Consider the following 21,456-nt stretch of genomic DNA (forward strand, 5'->3'; position numbering starts at 1 on the left):
GCGCACCCCTGACTGTAAAGCAGAGATCTTGTCCTCCGTCACGAAGATCCTTTGCTGTCCCGAGTCCAATAAGGCTCCAAGATGCAGAATCCTCCGAGACGGGATTAGAGTGGACTTCTGCCAGTTGATTAGCCAGCCGTGCCGTTGCAGCAGTGCAATGGTCAGGTCCAAGTGGTGTAACAGGAGCTCTGGAGATCCTGCCACCAATAACAGGTCGTCCAAGTACGGCAACATGCGGACTCCTTGCAGCCGCAGAGAAGCCGCCATGACCGCCATAGCGTCCTGTATGTCCAATGACACCATGTAGTCCCCAGGTTCCAGCGCCAGAATGATGGACCGTAGGGTCTCCATCCGAAACTTCGGGACCTGCAAAGACTTGTTGAGTGCTTTGAGGTTGAGAATCGGACGATATGACCCATTGGGTTTCTGTACCAAAAATAGATTTGAATAGAAACCCTGGCCCCTCTGGGAGAATGGAACAGGCACTATAACTCCAGCCTGGAGCATAGTGTGCAATACCTTCCGCAGCTCCGTAGCCTTGTTCCGGTCTGATGGTAGACCCGTGGTGAAGAATCGAGCCGGGGGTCTGTGCCGGAAGGAGAGGGCGTACCCGTGAGAGACCACCTCCAGAACCCAAGTGTCTGTCGTAGTGAACGACCAACACCGGGAGAACTGCAGCAGGCGGCCTCCCACCCTGGGATCCCCCAAGGGGAGACCCGGACCGTCAGGCCGCAGGCTTGTCATCTGGCTTGGGGGCCGGACGTCTGGTACTCCATGCCTGTTTCCGGGGCTTGACCGATTTCTTAGGGCCAGCCTGTCGAGGAAACGACTGTGGTTTGGGCCTGCCCTGGGTCCTAGATGACCGAAAGGACGATGGTCCAGAACCAGAAGGAGCAGCGGCCAACGGGAGACAAGCAGATTTGGCTGCCGCCAGCGTGGCCACAATCTTATCCAGATCCGGACCGAAGAGAACTTCTCCGGTAAACGGCAACGCTTCCAGACCTTTCTTGGATCTGCGTCCGCCTTCCAGGATCGCAGCCACAAGGTGCGACGAGCAGCTACCGCTGCTGAAGAAATTCTAGACACCAGAGTACTAATGTCTAGAGCCGCCTCGTTGATGTAGGTGGCCGAATCACGGAGATTGCCAAACAACTCCGCTTGTTCGGCCGGACAGTCGGATTCAAAAGAAGCCTCTAATGAATCCGCCCAGCGCTCCATCGCTCTGGCAACCCAGCAAATGGCCATAGCCGGCCGTGCTGCCCCCCCTGCAAGGGAATAAGCGGACTTCAGGCAGATTTCTACCTTGCGGTCCGTAGCATCCTTAAGGGAGGACATGGATGGCATCGGCAATGTGGCACTACGGACAAGACGGGTCACGTGAGAATCCACCTGTGGAGGGGATTCACACTTAGCAAAATAATTATCCGCGAACGGATAAGCCACCGCCAGGCGTCTCTGCGGCTGGTATCTTTTGCCAGGTTGTTTCCACGCCTCCTCTAAATGGTCCACCAACTGACCCGAAAGAGGAAAGACTGTGGCATCGCCCTTCACATCTTTGAAAAAGGCATACTTAGATTTAGCCGCTGGGGGAACTTCGTCCTCAATCACCAAGGCTGTGCGGACCGCCCGAATAAGTCCAGGAATATATACTTTGGACTTAGCATCAGCGTCCTTAGTATGGAAAGGTTCCTGATCGTAAGGATCCAGAATCTCCCCATCATCAGACGTCCCTTCGTCATCCTCATAAGGAGCGGACAGAGACGCCACCGGCCTTTTATGAGGCCGCATCACAGACTCCCCTTGCAACACATCCGACAAGTGCTGTAAAGAACTCGTCAGGGAGTTAACCCACGCTGGCTCCTGAGAACCCGGGAGCGGGGAAATAGGGAGACTGTGGGGTACCACCAATTGTCGTGGGAACCCCTGCATGGGTGACGACACCACAGACTGCTGGGACAAACCCATCGGAGTAAACGCGGGCTGCGGAGCTAACTGGCCCACTAAAGCTGTTAACGCCTGAGCGAAACAAGCCCAGGGCGGCTCCTGTACCGGTGCTGTAACCGTAATAGGCCGCGCCATGGACAAACACTGCTGGCAAAGGCCCTCCGCGCTACCCTCCCCCTCCGCTAACGGTACTTTGCACGTGGTACACTGTAGCCGGAGGGGAAAATCACTTTCAGACATGATGGCACCACGTATGTGACCTCTCTCACCAATTAAGTATTAAATAGGCGAGAGACCACCCTGCAGCACCGCACCGCAAGGGCTTTAGCAGAAAGAACAGGGACAGTAATAAAGCTGACAGTTTAGAGAAGAATAGTTACAGGCAGCGCTAGCACAGTCACATACAATGCAGAGAAATAACAATTCCTGCACTAACAGCGCTGATCACTCAACTACACAGACACAGGGCCTGGTAGGACACAGCGCTGCATACACAGACCTGAGCCACAGCGGAGGAGAGGTATGCGGGGGGACCCAGACCACGATGCTTCCTTCCAGACTTCCAGCAGCGTTCACCATGCGTTGCAGAGAAGATGGCCGCCGAGGAGCAGAGAGAAGCTGGCCTGGGGGAGGAGCGCTGACACAGGACCAGTCAGCACAGTGCAGAGAGGGCTGTGTGCAGCGGGGGAGGCGCCGGCTGTGAGACAGGGAAGGCGCGCTCCCCTGGCATGCATTTAACCCCTGGGACGCCGCAGCGCTACCGCTCTGCTGCGGTCCGCTGTCCCAGGGGGTAGTGGAAGCGCAGGTTGGTCGCCTGGCTCCACGCTGCAGCCAGTCCCCAGGGAGCCCCCTGCCTGGGGACTTAGGACCATGTGATCAGCGGGGACCCACCGCGGGACCCCGCTGCTTACCTCTGTCCCCCTTGAATCCGGCCATGGTCCGGAGCATCTGGGGTCACCGCTAGCTGTGACCCCAGACGCCCACCAGCATCCCCGGATCAGTACCGGCGTTCTGGTACCGGCGGGGTGTAGGGAAGACAACATGGACGTCAGGACTGACTGTCCATGCTGTTCATCCAGTTGTGCAGCCACAGCTGCATGAAGAAAAAGCTTCAGGGGCTCTTCTAGCCCCCACTCCAACAGGTGCACCCGACTCCGGCCGGGCACCAAACTAAACTGAGGTGCCTTGGCCCGGGGGCGGGGTATAGGAGGGGGACCTAGTGCATCCTGGGAGGCTGAAAGCTTAACTCTTTGGTGCCCTGTGACTGACGTCACACCTATACCCCAAGGTATCCTGTGGATACCCTATGGACCCTGAAGTAGAAATAGGCATGATACACAAGGATAGGTGCTATATATTGCATTTTAGCCCAGCCAGAATGCAGTTTCTTGGTGGGCTGCATGATCCATTCACACCGGAATGTCGGCCAAATGTCATGAGGATGTAAGAGAAAGACGATGTGTGAGGTTGTGTGTGGACTGTGAAAGGGGTGGTAATTAGATATGGAAGCTATGAAGGTTATGTGGGCGGTTCTGGGATCTGATAAGCTTGCCTGAAGAGGTGAGTTTTCAGGGATCGCTTGAAGGATTGGAGACTAGAGGACAGTCATACTGCGAGTGGTAAGGCATTCCATAGAGTGGATGCAGCCCGAAGAAAGTCATGTAACCGTGAGTGGGAGAAAGTAATGCATGGGGATGAGAGACGCAGATCTTGTGCTGAGCGGACAGGTCAGGTAGGGAGATATTTAGATGAGTGAAGAGATGTATGTTGGTGTGGTTTAGTTAATAGCCTTGTGTGCAAGTAAGAGCATTTTGTATTGAATACGGTAGAAAATCAGCAACCAATGGAGGGACTGACAGAGCGGGGCAGCAGACGATGAACATTTAGCAAGGAAGATAAGCCTTGCAGCTGCATTCGTAATTGATTGTAATGGCGATAGCCTGTTTTTGGGAAGACCAGTAAGGAGGCAATAGTCAATGTGGGAAATAAGTGCATGGATTAGAGTTTTGCAGTGTCTTGTGTGAGATACGGTCGAATTTTGGATATGTTTTTTAGATGTATGCAACACGATTTTGAGACAGATTAAACTGTCCTTTGTTCCCCACATTCAGAGTCAAGGATCACACCAAGGCAGCAAGCTTGTGGGGTAGAGTGGATTGTCGAGTTATCAACAGTGATAGAGAGATCAGGTTGGTAACTGTTATTGGCTGGTAGAGATGAATTCTGTTTTAGAAATATTAAGTTTCAGGTGGCGAGATGACATCAAAGATGAAATTGCAGAAAGATTTTCAGTGACACGGACCAGTACAGATGGTGATAAATCTGGGGAATATGGGTAGATTTGAGTATCATACAGATGGTACTGAAATCCAAAAGTGCTGATTAGTTTGCCAAGAGAGGAAGTTTAGATTGAGAATAACAGAGGCCCTAAGACAGAGCCTTGCTGTACTCCAACTGATAGAGGTAGTGAAGAGGAGGCAGAATCAGAAAAACAAACAGTAAAAGAGCGATCAGATAGGTAGGAAGAGAACCAAGAAAAAGCCGTGTCCTTAAGACCTAGGGATTGTAGTGTTTGTATGTAGTGTTTGTATGAGAAGAGAGTGGTTAACAGTGTCAAAAGCAGAAGAGAGATCTAGAAGAATTTAGTAGTGAGTAATGACCTTTAGCCTTGGCAGTGACCAGATCATTTACTACCTTAGTCAGTGCTGTCTTTGTGAAGTGTTGGGAACGGAAGCCGGACTGAAGTGGGTCCAATAAGTTGTGTAAGTTAGGAAAGTGTGTGCGGGGCATGGGAGCTGGGAGATAGGATGGTAATTTGAGAGTGTTGGGTTCAGAGTTTTGTTTTTTTCAGAATAGGAGTAAATCACTGCATGATTGAACAGTGATGGAAAGTGAGAGGGAGATTACAGATTTTAGCTAGGGTTGGGATAAACACAGGAACAATAGCCAATTAATAAAACAAACCCATAGTCTAAATTCGTCCCCTACCCTGAGTTATGCCTTCCCAAAAATCCCCCATAGAGAACAGCAGAAAAGTGGTCCTAACTGTGTGTCAGAAAAAACTGACAGTTGGAACTTTAGGACTACTCCCAAATCTTCATTTATTTTATTACCCTGAAATTTGGCATGCAGCATCGAGCAACAGTTCTACCTGTCCATGCCAAATTTCAGCTTGGTACCTGCTATAGCTATTGAGGTGTAGTCCCTTAAACACCATACCCCCCTCAGGAATTCTCTATGGGAGAATTCTGTCCCTTAATATAAGGGAATGAATGTGCCCTTATTATATATATATACACACACACACACACACTCGTATACAACCATACAAAAGTGTGAATAAATGAATCTGTACATATATAGCTACTGATTTATTACTACTCTGTCCTCTTTTATAAAATATATATATTATCTATACACACACACACACACACACACACACACACACATATATCTCTCCAAAAATGGTGGCAGAGTCTTAAAGCTTGGTGTAAACAACGGTGTAACTTAGTCAAAGTTTCTGGTACGTGCTCCCATTCTTCAGGACAATGAACGATGTGATACACTGATTGGTTGATTTTTGGGGCGTGGGTCCCCTGGATTGCTTTGGTTGGGCTACTTCAGGTCATCGCATTATATACATATTTTTCTTTTCTTGCACTTTTAGCACTTCCAGTGTTTCTTTAATATACATGCATTATTTTCACATCTTTATTTTTAACTTTGCTACATGCAGCAGTAGCTGCTCTTATCTATCCTACACCTTTTTACACTTCACCTCTCCTTATTGGAGTGATGCCCTGGGGTGGCTCAGCTTGGCTGGTTTGGGGATGTCCTGCGCTCTGGATTTCAACCCCAGTATGTTAGGGACCTACCCTTAGAAGTAACCTGGGCGCGGTGGGTAGGCCCATAACCATGATTATGCGAAAACCTCTTATTATTTGCAAAATTCTATTGCAAAATGAATTATATATAATGAGTAATGTTGGAGTTGTGCATCTGTAATTCTTTTTTGTATGTTTGCAACAATGTGATACACACAGTGAAAATATATACACTTACCTATAATGATCCCTCCACCTGTGTACACGCCATGGCCACGCCGCCCGCAGCTCCAGTCCACACCCTCCCAGAATCGCACAGTATATGCAGCGGAAGTGACATCACGGTACCCGGCTCTGTAGCCATGGATACACTGTAAACCATAAAAAGACCGACTTATTCTTGTGAAAGGTGGAGGGATCATTATGGTTAAGTGTATATATTTTCACTGTGTGTATCACATTGTTCACTGTCCTGAAGAAGGGGAGCACATCCCCAAAACCTTGAGTGAGTGAAGTTACACTGTTGCTTACACCAAGCTTTAAGATTCTGAGTGCCACCTTTTTTGGATTGGTATAGTTAGGCGGAGTGCCAGGAGGAAGGCACCGGAGCAAGGAATCCTGTATTATCCAGAACCAGAGGTGTGGATGCATGCATGCTTTATTTATATTATAATATAATATATATATATATCCTGACAACAGTCAAAGTACTGAAATGTTGTAACAAGACTGCCTGTGTAGTATCCTTGTCTCAATGCTTTGAGTGCCGCACCTCTGCAACTTAGAGAGAAAGAAAGAGTGGAAGAGCGCGCGCGAGAGACGCATGAAAAAAGGGGAGAATATTCCTTCTATGAACTAGGTACCCACTAAGAAGGGATTTTTTTTGTAATTGAACTCCTAAAAGGGGATGAAAAGGGTTAATGGAGTTTCCTCCCCCTGTGCAATGTATTGACTAATTGACTGACTCATTGTGGCTGCAGTAGATTTCATTATTTAAACATCAACTGTCATCCCAAGTGCTGTCAAACATTGGTGTGGCTCCCCTCTTTGAATAGTGAGGGAAGGGAATGTGTTACTACAGAGGTGAGAAATTAAAATGTGCTACAACAGCAGAGAGGGGAATGTGTTACTATAGAGGAGAGGGAAGGGAATGTGTTACTACAGAGGTGAGAAATTAAAATGTGCTACAACAGCAGAGAGGGGAATGTGTTACTATAGAGGAGAGGGAAGGGAATGTGTTACTACAGAGGTGAGAAATTAAAATGTGCTACAACAGCAGAGAGGGGAATGTGTTACTATAGAGGAGAGGGAAGGGAATGTGTTAAGCTGGGTACACACCTGAAAGCTATATCTGCAGATGATGTTTGTTCATACACACTGAACCACTATCACGGTCATCTGACAGGGTTGCGTCGCACCCCCTCCCCGCAGCCTCTGCAACAAGTGTACAGGCGGTCAGCTGGCCCGTACACACAGAAATATGTTCACACAGCATGAAGTTCTGCACACACAGCATGATGTGCAGATATACAGTATCTGCCATTAACTGATATATTGGCCAGTGTGTACCCAGCATTACAACAGCAGTGAGAGGGGAATGTCATATGTTACTACGGGGTGAGAGAAGGGAATGTGTTACAACAGGGGCAATGTAGAGGAATGTGTTACTACAGGGATGAGCAGGGGTAATGTGTTAGTCCAGGTAAGGGAATGAGGGGAGGGAGGGATTGTATTTCTACACATGCGAGGGAGGTAAATGTGTTACCACAGAGGTGAGGGAGACTATTGTCTTACTATAGCAGTGAGGGAGGGGAGCATTACTATAGAGGTGAAGGATTAATTTGTTACTGGAGTGGCGAGATGGAAATAGTACATATGTAAGGTCGACCCAGGTAAAACAGGGTACATCAATGTGTTTGTGTGTGTGTGTGTGTGTGTACACACACACACACACACACACACACGTTAAATGGTACGTCAGTTTCAGTATCGTAGTGTTAAACAATCACATATATACACAAATATGTATATATATTTTTTTATTTAAATGGTCACATACCTCAGGCACAGCAGACAGTTGGGTGATGTGAATTAAAGCATATTGCTTATAATATATTTTTTGGTCACATTTTCTCCTGCCATATGCAAGCCAATATTCCCAGGTGCCCATTAAGTGATATGCTTGGGGGAGGTAGTGTCTCTTTAAGTCCATGAGCTAGCAGACTTAAACCCATGATAAAAGCATAGTTTGTGTATAAAATCTGTGCGATACCTGGTGGCAAAGGTTTTTGCGAGTCAGTGTAGGAACTTGCCAGAAGGGAAGTCTTTGACAAAGTTGGAACAAACATGCCCTGAATTTAAATGAAATACAGTTTGGAGTGTAATTACAGATGTGTCCTAGCCTCAATACGCCATGCAGCACGACATGCCTCGCCTGAGTGAGCCTCCAGGTCCTGTGCAACTCTGCTAGCATATTTTTGCCGAGAATGAATCCAAGTACTCAGAAGCAGACTATACAGATTCATTTGATATGTGAAACTCGTATACTGTATCTCCGTGCGACAGACGAAAAACGGAACTTCGTGTGGAAAAAAAAAGCTGTGGCTGCTGCATGGTAGCACTTCGCATGCTGATTGAGAGACTTAGTTGCACTCAGTCACTATATAAATGGCCTAATTGCAATCCTTCAATTTTACCTGTAGATCCATCACATCTCCTTTGTGTCGAATATCACACAACAATTTAGGATCTGCTAGATAATCTTCCTCCATATTAATGGTACCAAAATCTCCAGTGGACCAGATGGATACTTTGTTTTCCTAAAAATAAAATAAAAATAAAACCACAATAATATCAAAATACAGTTTTAACAACTCATCCATTCCCAAACCACAGAACAGTTCTATAAGATTTTTTGGGGGCGATACCATTGTTGTTTTTTTTTAGCCGCGGTAATTAACGGGGGCACAATGTAGCAATGCAATTGTTTTTGGTGTGCCCATTAATTATCGCACTTGTCACGCCTAATTAGACCAGGTTTAGCCGTTTAAAATGGCGAAACCCGTTTAAAGTCCTAGTTAGGGCGTACATTTCTAGTGTTCCCGCTATGCCGTTTTAGCAGGGTTCTGCCCTTTTAGCGGCACCCAGCTAAAAACAGCCAGCCCTGTGCCTTACCCACCCACAGGCTACAGTGTCCTGTGGGTGGGAAAAGTTGCGGTGACCAACCTCCGCCGATGCACAAGGCATCTGATCAACATGGGGGGGGGGGCGCTCCATAAGTGGTGGGCACGCCCCAAGTGTGACGAATCCTTGTGATACTCCCCCTCCTCGGGCGACCATGCTCCCTGCCCATGGTCTAGCGGGAACACTACATTTCTGCAAGCCACCTCAAGAGGCGGGAAGCAGTTATGCTGGTGTCTATCGTGCATGAACAGAGCAACAACTGAATTTCTCCGCCAGGGTCATTATAAAGGTAATACAGGAGATGTCACCAATATCTCATGCTTACCTTTCAGTCCCAATTTGGCCCGCTGTCCCCATACTAAAATACTAAATTTTTGGAGCTCGATAACAGGAAGCTTCGCTATCTTCCGATGGTACAGATTCCCATGCTCCCTCTCCTTCATATGGGAAGGAGGTCCGGGGTTGCGACGAGACATGCAATCGAATCACTCCGCTCCTAGTCTTCTCTTTCCACTAGACACCATGGAGCAGATGTACTAAGATCTGGAAAGTGATAAACTACCACACAATCAGCTCCTAACACAGCTTGTGTGATACATTGGAGAGTGATAAAGTATCACTTTCCAGAACTTAATACATCTCCCTCCGTGTTCTTTGTGCGCATGCGTGAACCCAACTTCACGCATGCGTATTAGCACTACCAAGCTCATTTTCACTGCTACAGAAAAAGTGATAAAGAACAACTGATTTCCAGATCAGCTGTCTCCGGACCAGAGAAATGTTGAATTGCTCCGGTGATTATTATCCACCTCTGCTACTTACAGTCAGTTGGATACTGAATTATCGGTAGCCACCCGGCCCCCGATAATGAATAGGCCCCATAAACAGAATTTCTCTCACACATCAAACTGTTAGAGGAAAAACATGTGCATTTACATGTTGCTTTTATTTAGTCAGTAGCATAATGGCATAATTAAAAAGATCACCAATCATATCTTGTTTTGTGTTTTTCTTAAAATGTAAGTTCGTTACATCAGATCTTATTCATTTCTATATGGAAATGTTGACCAATTCAACCTTATTGAAAAGATATTTCCAAACATGTTCGATAAATTTGCTCACCACGCACATCAAAACAATAATTTCATTAAAATTTAGCTTTTTTTCAGCACATTCTCAATATATATATATATATATATATAGTTTAATCAAACTTAAAGGGGCCTATTCATTATCAAATCTTTCTAAAAGACAAAAGATTTATCTTTTGAAAATTCCTGGGGATGCTGTGACAGATATCTCATGTACATGACAGATTTTTGCAAACGACGAACGATATTGCATGACATCATTCTGGGAGTGGATTTCTATTCATTTTCATTAAAAAGAAAATAGTTTGTCGCGACAGATATTTCTAATATCTGTCAGCGATAAACGATAATTAACCAACATTTTGGAGAGACAAAAGACCAAATTTGTCAGAGACTATCCATTAGCAGATAAATTGAACGACTGAACAATAAATCGTCCATTGTTCAAATTTATCTGCTAATGGATAGGCCCCTTTAGATTGTTATTCAATGCTCAAATTGTTTGTGAAAGATTTTCCAGTTAAAATGTATAAAATTGTTGTATGCTTACGGTTTGTCTGGTAAAGGTTATATATTCAGCTGGATGCTCACAGGTCGGAAGCAGCATACAAGCTGTATGTCCTTTATGCATGGCCAGAGTTTGGACCCTAGCTCCACCAAACTTGGCATGTTGGTGCAGTTTGACCTGGATTAGGTTTTTGCCTAGGTTTGAACTTAGTCAGGGCCACACAATCCCTTAAAATGGGAACACTTAAATTATACAGGTTCCGAAGCTTAAAGTGGAAATTGGCATTCTGCCAAAAACCTGTGTGAAAGCTACAAAAGTATCTTTTCAATCTCACAGTCTGAGCAAGTGTCAAAGTTTAGGACTCATGCAAGTTCATATTAAATCCAGAGTTAGTTCTTTTTAAAGTGACCATATATATTAGTCAGCCCTCTGTGTTCGCATGCAAGGGCATAACTAGAACTTTGTGGACCACATAGCAAGATTGTAAGAGGACCCCCCAAAAGGTAAAAAAAAACAAACACACGCCTTTGTCACCACACAGAGCCCATTCAGATTATGCCACACAGTAGTTCCCCTTATACACATTATGCTACTCAGTAGAAGTGCCCCTTACACATTATACCACATTGTACTACTATCACTCCCGCTAGGCTGTCCCACCCATGGCCCGTAGTGACCCGCAGGTGGGTAGAAAAAAAAACAGTGATGCAGTTATCATATACAGACACCCTAAGTTGGTGACAGTAACAAATACATTTGGAACATACAGATGTGTCCACACTAGTCTTTGCTGCAGTCGCACCAAATAGTGTCTCGGTGCACCTGGTCCCATGAGACTGCTAGTACCAGGTGTCTTTTTTTTTTTGCTGAAAATGCGTCTAAGTTGCAATGTGATGCCACTAGGACCTACAAGGAGACTGTGCTGACTGATTTGTGACACTTGTATCTGTGTGCGACCGAGTCTCTCAATCAGCATGCGAAGTGCTATGATGCAGCGGCCGTATCTTTTTTTTTCCCCATTTACAGTCTCAGTCGCACACAGATATACAATTGTCACATAAAATTAACCAGCACAGTCTTCTGGTGCGTCCTAGTTGCATGGGACCTTGCGGCTCAATCACGCCAGGCATACTGTGCTGCATAGCATCAAGGCTAGATGAGTACATCTGTAACTACCATTGGGCACTGTACTGCAAACAATAATGCCTAGATACAGTCTATGGGGTCTATGTAACAAACAACAGTGACAGAACATAATTGGCTGTTTTCACTATAACTTTGATGCCCCGCAAGCACCCTAGCAGTGATTAGGCTGAACATATAACTTCATTAGGCCGGTGTGTGTGCAAGCCAGGTCATGCATGTGCAGTGGACTTGCGTTTTCAGAGCTACTTTGGGTGTAAACAAAATTAATAAATAAAAAGGGGAAAAAATTAAATCTGAGCGCTCTAGTTTATGAAAAATAATCCTCAGAAGGTGAACAATCCTTCTTAAGTTTTCCCATTCTTTGCAAAAGGAAAAATATTTTCAGATACACACAGACCTCAGCAACCCAACACAACCACGGGCAATGATCTATATAAATGGATTCTACATTTTGGTGCACATCCAATTGGGTGCGAGATTTTGGCAGCAAAAACTTTTGCACCTTGTGCCCAATTTTGAATTACCGTGTGTATGTGCGCTCCAGATGCTCCACACACACACACTGACACCCCTAACAGACACATTTAGCACCACACACACACACACACACAGGGGGACACACTCATGCTACTGGTGAAGATGATGCAAAAGGCTTCAGTCAGGGAAGCAGAGGAGGAAGACATCGCTGCAAAAGGTTTTATTGACTAATTAAGACAATTTGAATCTTCCAGTTGCTCAATTAGGGGAGGGGTGTCCAAGGGGCTCTTGAAGCAAGTGAGAGAGATAAATGTATTCCCCCCTATGTAATCAAGCATATATAGTTATAAATAATACTGATCTTTGATTATTGCTTTAATATCTTATGAACTAATAACCTTTGCTGGGAATGTGTGTTTCTGCATGTTCCCCTTTGTTTAGGATCAGCTGATTTAATCTGTGGGTTATTTCCCCTGCTGTCTCGTCTAGAAATTTATAGATGTTTATAAATTAACAAAAGTCTTGGTGTCATATGCTCAATGTTTAAGACCATCTCAAAAGAGGAAGTGCACTAGACTCTGGAAATACCCTTGTATCTAAAGATTAGTATGTGTCTTACTTCTCCGAACCACATCCTGTTTTCTGTAACAAATGAGATACTGTGTGTTTTAAAGAATCTGCTATATTAACCCCATCGGAATAAATGAGCTGTCAGTCTCAATCTCTTAAACACGACTTGCTGTTTAATTTATTGGGGTTCCCAGTCGACTGGTAAGGGGGAAACACAGAACTGACAATCGAAGGGACTTGGTAGTGAAACATCTCCTGCACAAGTCCCAACAATTTTTCCTTAAAATAATGAATTAAGGAAAAATTGGACATATGCACTAGACGATTTCTATGCCCAATTGAACGATAACGTTATTGTTCAATCGTGCATGAATCGGGCATTGGAAGGTCTAAAACGACCAACAATGTGCGCGCACACAAGCGGCTGTGCAATTCCATCCATCTCAATACAACTGCTGTATTTGCATGATCCCAGTTCTGAGATCGAGGTTGCAGCCTGATATCACCAAAGGAACAATCGCAACCATTGGTCCCTTTGGTCATGCGGCTGCAGAAGCTGAAGCTTACCGCAGCCTGACCGGGTCCTGGCGGCTTGCTTGACGCAGCCCTGGCCTCAGTACTCCCAGGAAATGGGGACGACACAATCCTGTTTGGGGGAATGCAGGCCCTCCCAACTCTCAATTGCTTGGGGGTGAAGGGGGGGTCCTGCGCAGAGTTGAAAACATCGGAGATGTGCGCTAACCATCGGGTTAGCATACATCTCTGAGTCAGGCCGTAAATGCACAGAGAAATCAGAATCCATACAAATAAGATAGAAAAAGCCGGATCTATACTAAAATACAAAACACACCTGGACACACTTAAGTCAAAAATTCCAAATCTCTAAAGGTGCCCATCCACTAGACAACAAAGTTGAGCCATTGAACGATTGTTAACGTGCCCGCTGGTCGTTTAGACATCTATCATCGGGCAAACATGCTTGTCAACCTGATGATAACGTCTGCAGACGATTGATTGTGCCAATACAGAACGACTGCTCTTTCAGTACAGGCACATCATAGACTGACAAACGACTGCACGATTACAATGTCCTAATCGTGCAGTCGTTTTCATGTCTTCTAATGGATGGGCACCTTAAGATGTCATCCAATAATGCATATGTAGAATGAGGATAAATGGCCACAATATTGTATAACTAGCAAAAATATGCCACACACGTATCTAGATGGTATAGATGATAGTGGATATGTCCCAACACATCTCCAGATGACAAAGTACCGCCATAAGCTGTATAACATAGCATTCCAGCTAGGCTGTTTTAGCGGGGCGCGGCGTCCTGCCCTCCTTCTGGAGGGCAAAAAGCAGCCTGCCCTCCAGGAGGAGGGCAAAAAGCGCCCTGCCCTCACAGCCTGCGGGTGCCGCTCTCACCCGCGGGACGCAGTGTCCCGCGGGTGGAGAAACATGCGGTGTCCCGGTCACCGCCGGAGAATAGACGCCGGGCGCATGCGCCCGGCATCTATTCTCCCTTTCTGCAGCGCTTGGGGGCTGCCCGGCATGTCCGTAAGCACCGGGCACGCCCCCAAGTATGACGAAAAGGGGACGAGTCTTATAGACACGCCCCCTTTTCATGACCACACCCCCTTTTCGGGAGTGCGCGCATAAGGTTGCCCTCTCTAGCTCCGGCGCCTTGCCTGCCGCCGGAGCTAGAGTGAACACTATAACACCCAGGCGTGATGAAATATGCACAGATGTGTCCCCCCTCAGCATGTCAGGTTCCGTGAAACTCTGCTAGCGCTGGGCATCTTTTTTGCTGAAAATGTGTCTGATGCGACTAGGACACAACAGACTGTGCTAATTAATTTGATACACAACATTTGTATATCTGAGTGCGACTGAGTGTCTGAATCTGTATAGAATGTAGCGGCTGCAGCTTTTTCCATTCAAAGGTCCGTTTGTGCTTCAAATACAGACTCAGGTGCACACACATATACAAGTGTCACATATCAAATTAATCAGCACAGTTTACTGGTGCATCTGTGGCAAGAGAGACGTCCGATGCTAGCCAAGTAGCACGGGACCTGGCAGCTCACTCACGTCAGGAAAGTTGTGCTGCGTGGCGTATTGAGGCTAGATTTATGAGAACACATCTGTAAGATGCTTACATGTAAATAGCAGATGACAAACTCATACGTTTCTTTAGATCTTCTACTCGCGGATGTCAGATCTCAAATACATATGGCAATTTTTTCAATCCGGCAATGCTGTTTGACATACTGAAATGAGGTATATACTGACCCATGAAAAAGACATCGGTGTATATATGTCCAAAACATTGGATTAAGCATTGTTATTAGGTATACACTCACCTTGAAAAAGACACAGCAGAGCAGTGAAATGTGTTAATTTTGGGGTGCAGTGTTTCATCCATTAGTCCATTTCCACTCTATGCTGGCATACCCGGGTTCCATCTGTCTCCCTGAGTGAACGGTGTGGCATATACCATCCTAATGGTACGTCTACTTCCTCCAGTGTATTTTACTTTTTAATAATTATGAGTTGCATTCATATATTGCACTATGATATTTTTTTTATGTTTTTATTGCTGGATTGAAAAAAAGTTGCCACTTATACAAGATCTGACACCAGTGAGTAGTGTTCCCGCTAGGCTGTTTTAGTGGGGCGCCGCGCCCTGCCCCATTTCTGAAGGGCAGAGGGCGCCCTGCCCCATTTCTGAAGGGCAGAGGGCGCCCTGCCCCATTTCTGAAGGGCAGAGGGCGCCCTGCCCCATTTCTGAAGGGCAGAGGGCGCCCTGCCCCATTTCTGAAGGGCAGAGGGCGCCCTGCCCCATTTCTGAAGGGCAGAGGGCGCCCTGCCCCATTTCTGAAGGGCAGAAGGCGCCCTGCCCCATTTCTGAAGGGCAGAAGGCGCCCTGCCCCATTTCTGAAGGGCAGAAGGCGCCCTGCCCCATTTCTGAAGGGCAGAAGGCGCCCTGCCCCATTTCTGAAGGGCAGAAGGCGCCCTGCCCCATTTCTGAAGGGCAGAAGGCGCCCTGCCCCATTTCTGAAGGGCAGAAGGCGCCCTGCCCCATTTCTGAAGGGCAGAAGGCGCCCTGCCCCATTTCTGAAGGGCAGAAGGCGCCCTGCCCCATTTCTGAAGGGCAGAAGGCGCCCTGCCCCATTTCTGAAGGGCAGAAGGCGCCCTGCCCCATTTCTGAAGGGCAGAAGGCGCCCTGCCCCATTTCTGAAGGGCAGAAGGCGCCCTGCCCCATTTCTGAAGGGCAGAAGGCACCCTGCCCTGTAGCGCGGCGGCCCGCTGAGACAGCCCGCGGGTGGTCAAAACGGCAGCACAGCGGTCACAGTCAGTGAATGGAGTGCTTGGGGGCTGCCCGGCATGTCTGTTAGTGCCGGGCACGCCCCCAGGAGTGACGAAAAGGGGGTGCGTCATACAGACACGCCCTTTTATTTGGCCACGCACCCTTTTCAGACGCACGCCTTCACCTTGCGCAAAAGTGCCATGACTCTGGGTCCGGCGCCCTGCCTCCCGCCGGACCTAGAGTGAACACTAAGTGAGTATAAGATCTTAGAAAAACCTTATGAGTTTGCCATCTGCTATTTACATGTAAGAATACATGCAAGTCATCTTACATAGTGTGACTATCATTTCATCATGCCTGGGTGTTATACAGCTTATGGTGGTACTTTGTTATCTGGAGATCTATGGAAGTTATCCACTATTATCTATTCCTAGTGTTCACTCTAGCTCCGGCGGCAGGCAGGGTGCTGGAGCTAGAGATGGCTCTCCCACGAGCACCGAAAGCGTGCGCACACCTGAAAAGGGGGAGTGGCCATTAAAAAGGGGGCATGTCTATAAGACGCGTCACCTTTTTGTCACTCTTGGGGGGCGTGTCCGGCACTCACGGACACGCCCCGGGCACCCCCCAAGCGCTGCTGACCGTTAGAATAGACGCTGAGCGCATGCGCCCAGCGTCTATTCACCGACAGTGACTGGGTCACTGCACATTTCCCCACCCGCGGGACACTGCGACCCACGGGTGAAGACGGCACCCGCAGGCTGTCTTAGCGGTGCGTTGCGCGGTGAGGGCAGGGCACTAAAACAGCCTAGCGAGAACACTACTTACCATCTAGACATGTGTGGTGTTGCATGTTTATGCCAGTATTACACTATTGTTTCCATTTATCCTTTTTTTTTTTTTAATACACACGCGCGCATCATTGGATGACATTGTAAGTGATTTGGAATTTGTGGCTGCATCTTCAGCCGGAGGTGGTAATGGGCGGGATGCATGATGCATCGCATTAGGGATACGCATGCATGCCATTGTTGATTACGTTGGTATGCATGAAGGAAAGCGCAAAGGACCGCTCTCTCATAAGAGCAGTCCTTTTCGAATGAGGGAGTTCCAGGTATATACCCCAGAAGTCCCTTTGGTATCATTCTACACGTGCTGTGGGGGAGGGCTTGGAGAGATCAGATTGGATGCCTCTCACAGCACTCTGCGGAAAGGCTTCTATATGGTAACACCATCTGAAGATGGCATACCTACCACATCCAAGAGGCTTGGTACATATGAGAAATGCGGTTAAACAAGCATTTTAGAGGTTTGACCGCATTTCTCCCATTGCTGCATCCTGCCCAATATAGATTGGGACAATCTTTAGCGTATGGGAGACCTATTCTTTGTTACATTTTGTCCATTTGTGAGCTGATGACTGGCTTGATTTGTTCCTTGCTGCTTTGAAGTGCAGCACCATAAAGGCACATATCCACTACACGATTCGCTCCATGAGATATATCGTGTAATGTGTTCCCGGCAGTGGTGTGCTCAATGTCCTTAAGGGCATTGAGCACCCACACTGAACGATATATTGTTTAGTGATGTCAGCCTCCTTCATCCCTGTACTTGCAGAACCTGACAATATCGTCAGGTTGCCCTGCAAGTACGGGCGATGAGAGAAGTCGTCAACGACCAGCAGGAGCACACATCTAATGAACGATTACGATTGTTAATTTAGAGTGTATATAACAATAACCAAAATTTTGTGCAAATTAGTGTGAATCAGTCTGTGGGCGGTATTCAATTGTTTTCACAGTCCGTATCTCCTGCCTAAAGTGACGGGAGATCGCGGGGCGCTATTCAATTGTTGCTGATTGTCATGCTGATCACAACCAAAGTGCTGGGCGCGATCGCAAAAAGTGCTGTTTGGGTGCCCAAAGAAGGTCACTTTTCGCCCATTTCAACTCAAACCCCCCCCTGGGGCTGCAAGCTGAAATGGTGCACTGGCAGCAACAATTGAATATCTCCTGCCAGGCGCATAATGGGGCAAAACAATTGAATACCGGCCTGTGTATTTAGGTCCAGATTTATCAACAAGTGATTCTTGTTATCATGTGTTACTAATCTTAAATGGTGCTCCAACTAATCAGCTCCTGTCCAGCTTTTGAAAGGTGACTTATGCTGCATACAAACACAGTGATACTACTGCCCAATTTGAATGATATCGTTCAGGTTTTGGCACCTTCCAACCCCTGAACGATCAGCGAAGCACGGGCACGTATGGTTGATAGCGATATCGTCCATCGGCCCTGCATGCTTCCCAACCTGCTTGATATCGAGCAGGTGGTTACTATAGGGACAAAGGTGATGTGTTGGATGATCTATATAGATCATCCAACACACCAGGCACAGTGCAGGGCGATCAGCCAGTGATATCGCATCGCTGGCTGATCGCTCCGTGTACGAAGCTTTAAGAGCACCATTTAAGATTAGTAACAAGTGATAGCAAGAGCATTACACGATGATAAATCTGGGCATTAGTATAGTTCTATCTTTTTCTATATATTTACTATGGCCGTGTGTGTGTAAATGCATTGATCTGTTTTTATCAGTAGGAGAGTGAATTTACAGTGAATACACCTTTTCTCTGTATACATTAGCATTTACCCTCTTACATTAAGGATCCAGACAACAAAAACATTTCAAAAGCAGCCTGGTCCAGGGAATGAGGGATAAGTGGGGACACGTGACAGACAGAAAGCAAAGTGACTGACAGATACAAGAGGTCAGAGGACACCAGACAGGCACATAGCAGGGTAACCTTACTCACTCATTATTCCAATATCATGTCAATCATACAGTCTGACTACTATTCCATGTCCGCATGGGCCACAAGGTGTTGGAGCAATGGGAGCAACCATGACTGTAAGAGGGATGAGTACAGTATTTACCTCATTATCCCAGGAGCCCGCTGCGAACACGTCCGGCTGCTGCAGGGAGGAGGTCGACACCGGGCGCCAGCGGGTCTTGCTGATTTTCTGCGATACAAACTTTGCGACCATGTTCTCCATGATTATACCCTACTCCGGCGCCTGCCGCTACCGCTGCTCCCAGAAACAGGCGCTTAAGCCATGAGAATGAGTTCAAATGAGAGAATAAACCCAAGCCGCCAAAATGCTTCCCAGTACTAGTATTGTACTGGCGGCAGCGTGTGATGATGGCTGTCAGTCAGTACAGTCTGCTCGTCTCATTGGTGACGCTTCGACTTCGGCCCCGCCTAACGCAGTGTCGCAGACTGTACAGGTACACGCCCAATATAGGGACTGCCCTGCTGGCTGCTGCTGAACTATACTCCTGAGAAAATGTCGCCTCAAAACACCGCTCCATTTTATTGGTTTGTAAAACGCTCTTATAGCGCTTAGGTGGAAAAGTGTACAGTCGGGTTATCGGATAACTTATTGAAGCTTATTGGTAGTCCGTTGTATAAGGGATAACCGTTATCCCTTATACAACGGACTACCAATAAGCTTCCCTCTCATTCCCAAAATATAAATGGTCTTCTTGCCTGCTTCCTGAATATGTACAAATGTAAATGTCTGCCAAATAAACTAAATTCTACTTACCCCATTTATCAAAGTACCTAAATACCAGCAGCGTATTTTGTTTAATATCACAGTGATACAACCAAATATGTCACTGGTAAACATTACTTACGTCGCCGGCGAGGTCCTGCGACGTCCCCCTCTTTCTACTTCAGGGTCCATAGGGGGTCCACAGGGTTGACCTTGGGATATAGGTTGGGAACCAAATCCGGGCACCACGCAGTTAAAGCTTTTAGCTCCCAGGGTGCACTTGGGTCCACTCTCCCTATAACCCCGCCCCCCAGCCAGAGGCACCTCAGTTAAAGTTGGTGCCCGGCCGGAGTCGGGTCACCGTTACTGCAGGGGGGCTGCTTAGCAGCCCCTAAGCTTAAAATTTATTTTAAAAGAGTTTTATTTTATTATTTTTTACTACTCTTCAGAGCGGCAGCATCAGACTGTCCAATGGACGTCTGAGCTGCCGCTCCTACACCCCGCCGGCGCTGCGACGCCAGTACAGATCTGGAGATCGCAGCAGGACCCCAGAGTCTGTACTAGCCGGGCTCTGGAGGAATCCCTGGGCTGCTGCCGGATCGACGGGGACTGGTAAGTCGCGTGGTCACCGCTTGCGGGGGGGTTAATTGCTAGCCAGGGGAGGAAGCCTTCCCTGTCTAGCGGCTCCTCCCCTCAGCTCAGCCTGCCTTTCAACATGCAGTCTGGCGTCGCTGAGCTGCTTCCTCCGCGGGCCACGCTTCTTCTGAGGTCTCCAGTGGCCATTTTCTCTGTGGTGCTGCAGAACTCCTAGGATGTCAGTGAGCCCAGTCCCCCTGCGTACCTGGCCATTTTGGGTGAGTGTACACAGCGCTATAGCCTTCCCAGACACTGAATCTGGGCAGTTGAATGTAGCGACATTGTGCAGTATATTATATGTCATGCAAATGTATGTATATATATTTTTCTGCATTGTATGTGACTTATGCTAGTGCTGACTGTCTGCTTTTTCTCTCACCTGTCAGTGTATATCTATCCCTTTTCTTTATCTGCCCTAATACAGGTGTACCTGGGGTGGTTCTGAGACCTCACATATATATACTTGTTAATATCTGTGAGGTTTGTCACATACTGTTGCGTGCTGCACGTTGCCATATTTTAGATGGAACTGTGAGTTGCATACGCTGATAATGGGTCCCTGCAGCTAATCTTAGCGTCAGTCAGGACCGGTATGGCGCTGCTTAATATTTCCGTCAAGATAGTCAGATATATCTGACCAGGAGATTGCACACGATACTGCACCCATTATTGCTATCCTGCAAGTCATAGCCTGCAGGTAGTAGTGCGGAGGATTTTAACTCAGAAAGGTTTATGTATGCGGCACCATCTGGTGCCGGGCCCCTTGCACGACCCCCTTAAAGGGCGGTTTATTTCTCAGGATCCTCTCCTTTGAGGATCGCTGGGCGGGCCCCATTGTCGTCACTCGCTTGGAGTTACTTCACCATACTGCCCTTTTGAACTCTGGGTATCTCGCAATTTCTTGCAATTTACCCCTGTGCAACAGACTATCGCTCCCCGCCGAGGTTTTTCACAGTACATGAATTACCTCCGATACCACATCGGTCTGTCATTCCCCTTGCAGGGATTACCACAACGGCCACCCTGGTGGTTGTCGTTTTATACGAAATACTAATTGGCGTGATATACGCCCTGTGGTTACTTCCCAGTGGCTCTGCCGTGAACTGGATGGTGTATTCGGCTCTTTCCCTCTCACATGGGGGGAGCCGATTTCAAGTATTCTTATCCCTGCTTTGGGGCTGGTAGCCAGGTTCATTCTGGATATAGAGAA

General features: G+C 47.2%; 1 protein-coding gene across 1 annotated transcript in view; it reads right to left on the reverse strand.

Moving 5' to 3' along the window:
- The window catches only part of NUP43 (nucleoporin 43), a 78,446-nt gene extending 59,118 nt beyond the window's left edge, over positions 1-19,328 (reverse strand). The window contains exons 1-2 of the mRNA XM_088451761.1: positions 18,990-19,328; positions 8,465-8,587 (exon numbers count right to left, since the gene is read on the reverse strand). Coding sequence (XP_088307887.1) covers positions 8,465-8,587; positions 18,990-19,109 — 243 coding nt within the window. The 5' untranslated portion in view covers positions 19,110-19,328. The remainder of the gene's footprint in view (positions 1-8,464; positions 8,588-18,989) is intronic.
- Positions 19,329-21,456: the final 2,128 nt, after the last annotated feature.

Source organism: Taudactylus pleione, unplaced genomic scaffold (genome assembly GCF_031769625.1).
Source record: "Taudactylus pleione unplaced genomic scaffold, aTauple2 ptg000006l, whole genome shotgun sequence".
Lineage (NCBI taxonomy): Eukaryota > Metazoa > Chordata > Amphibia > Anura > Myobatrachidae > Taudactylus > Taudactylus pleione.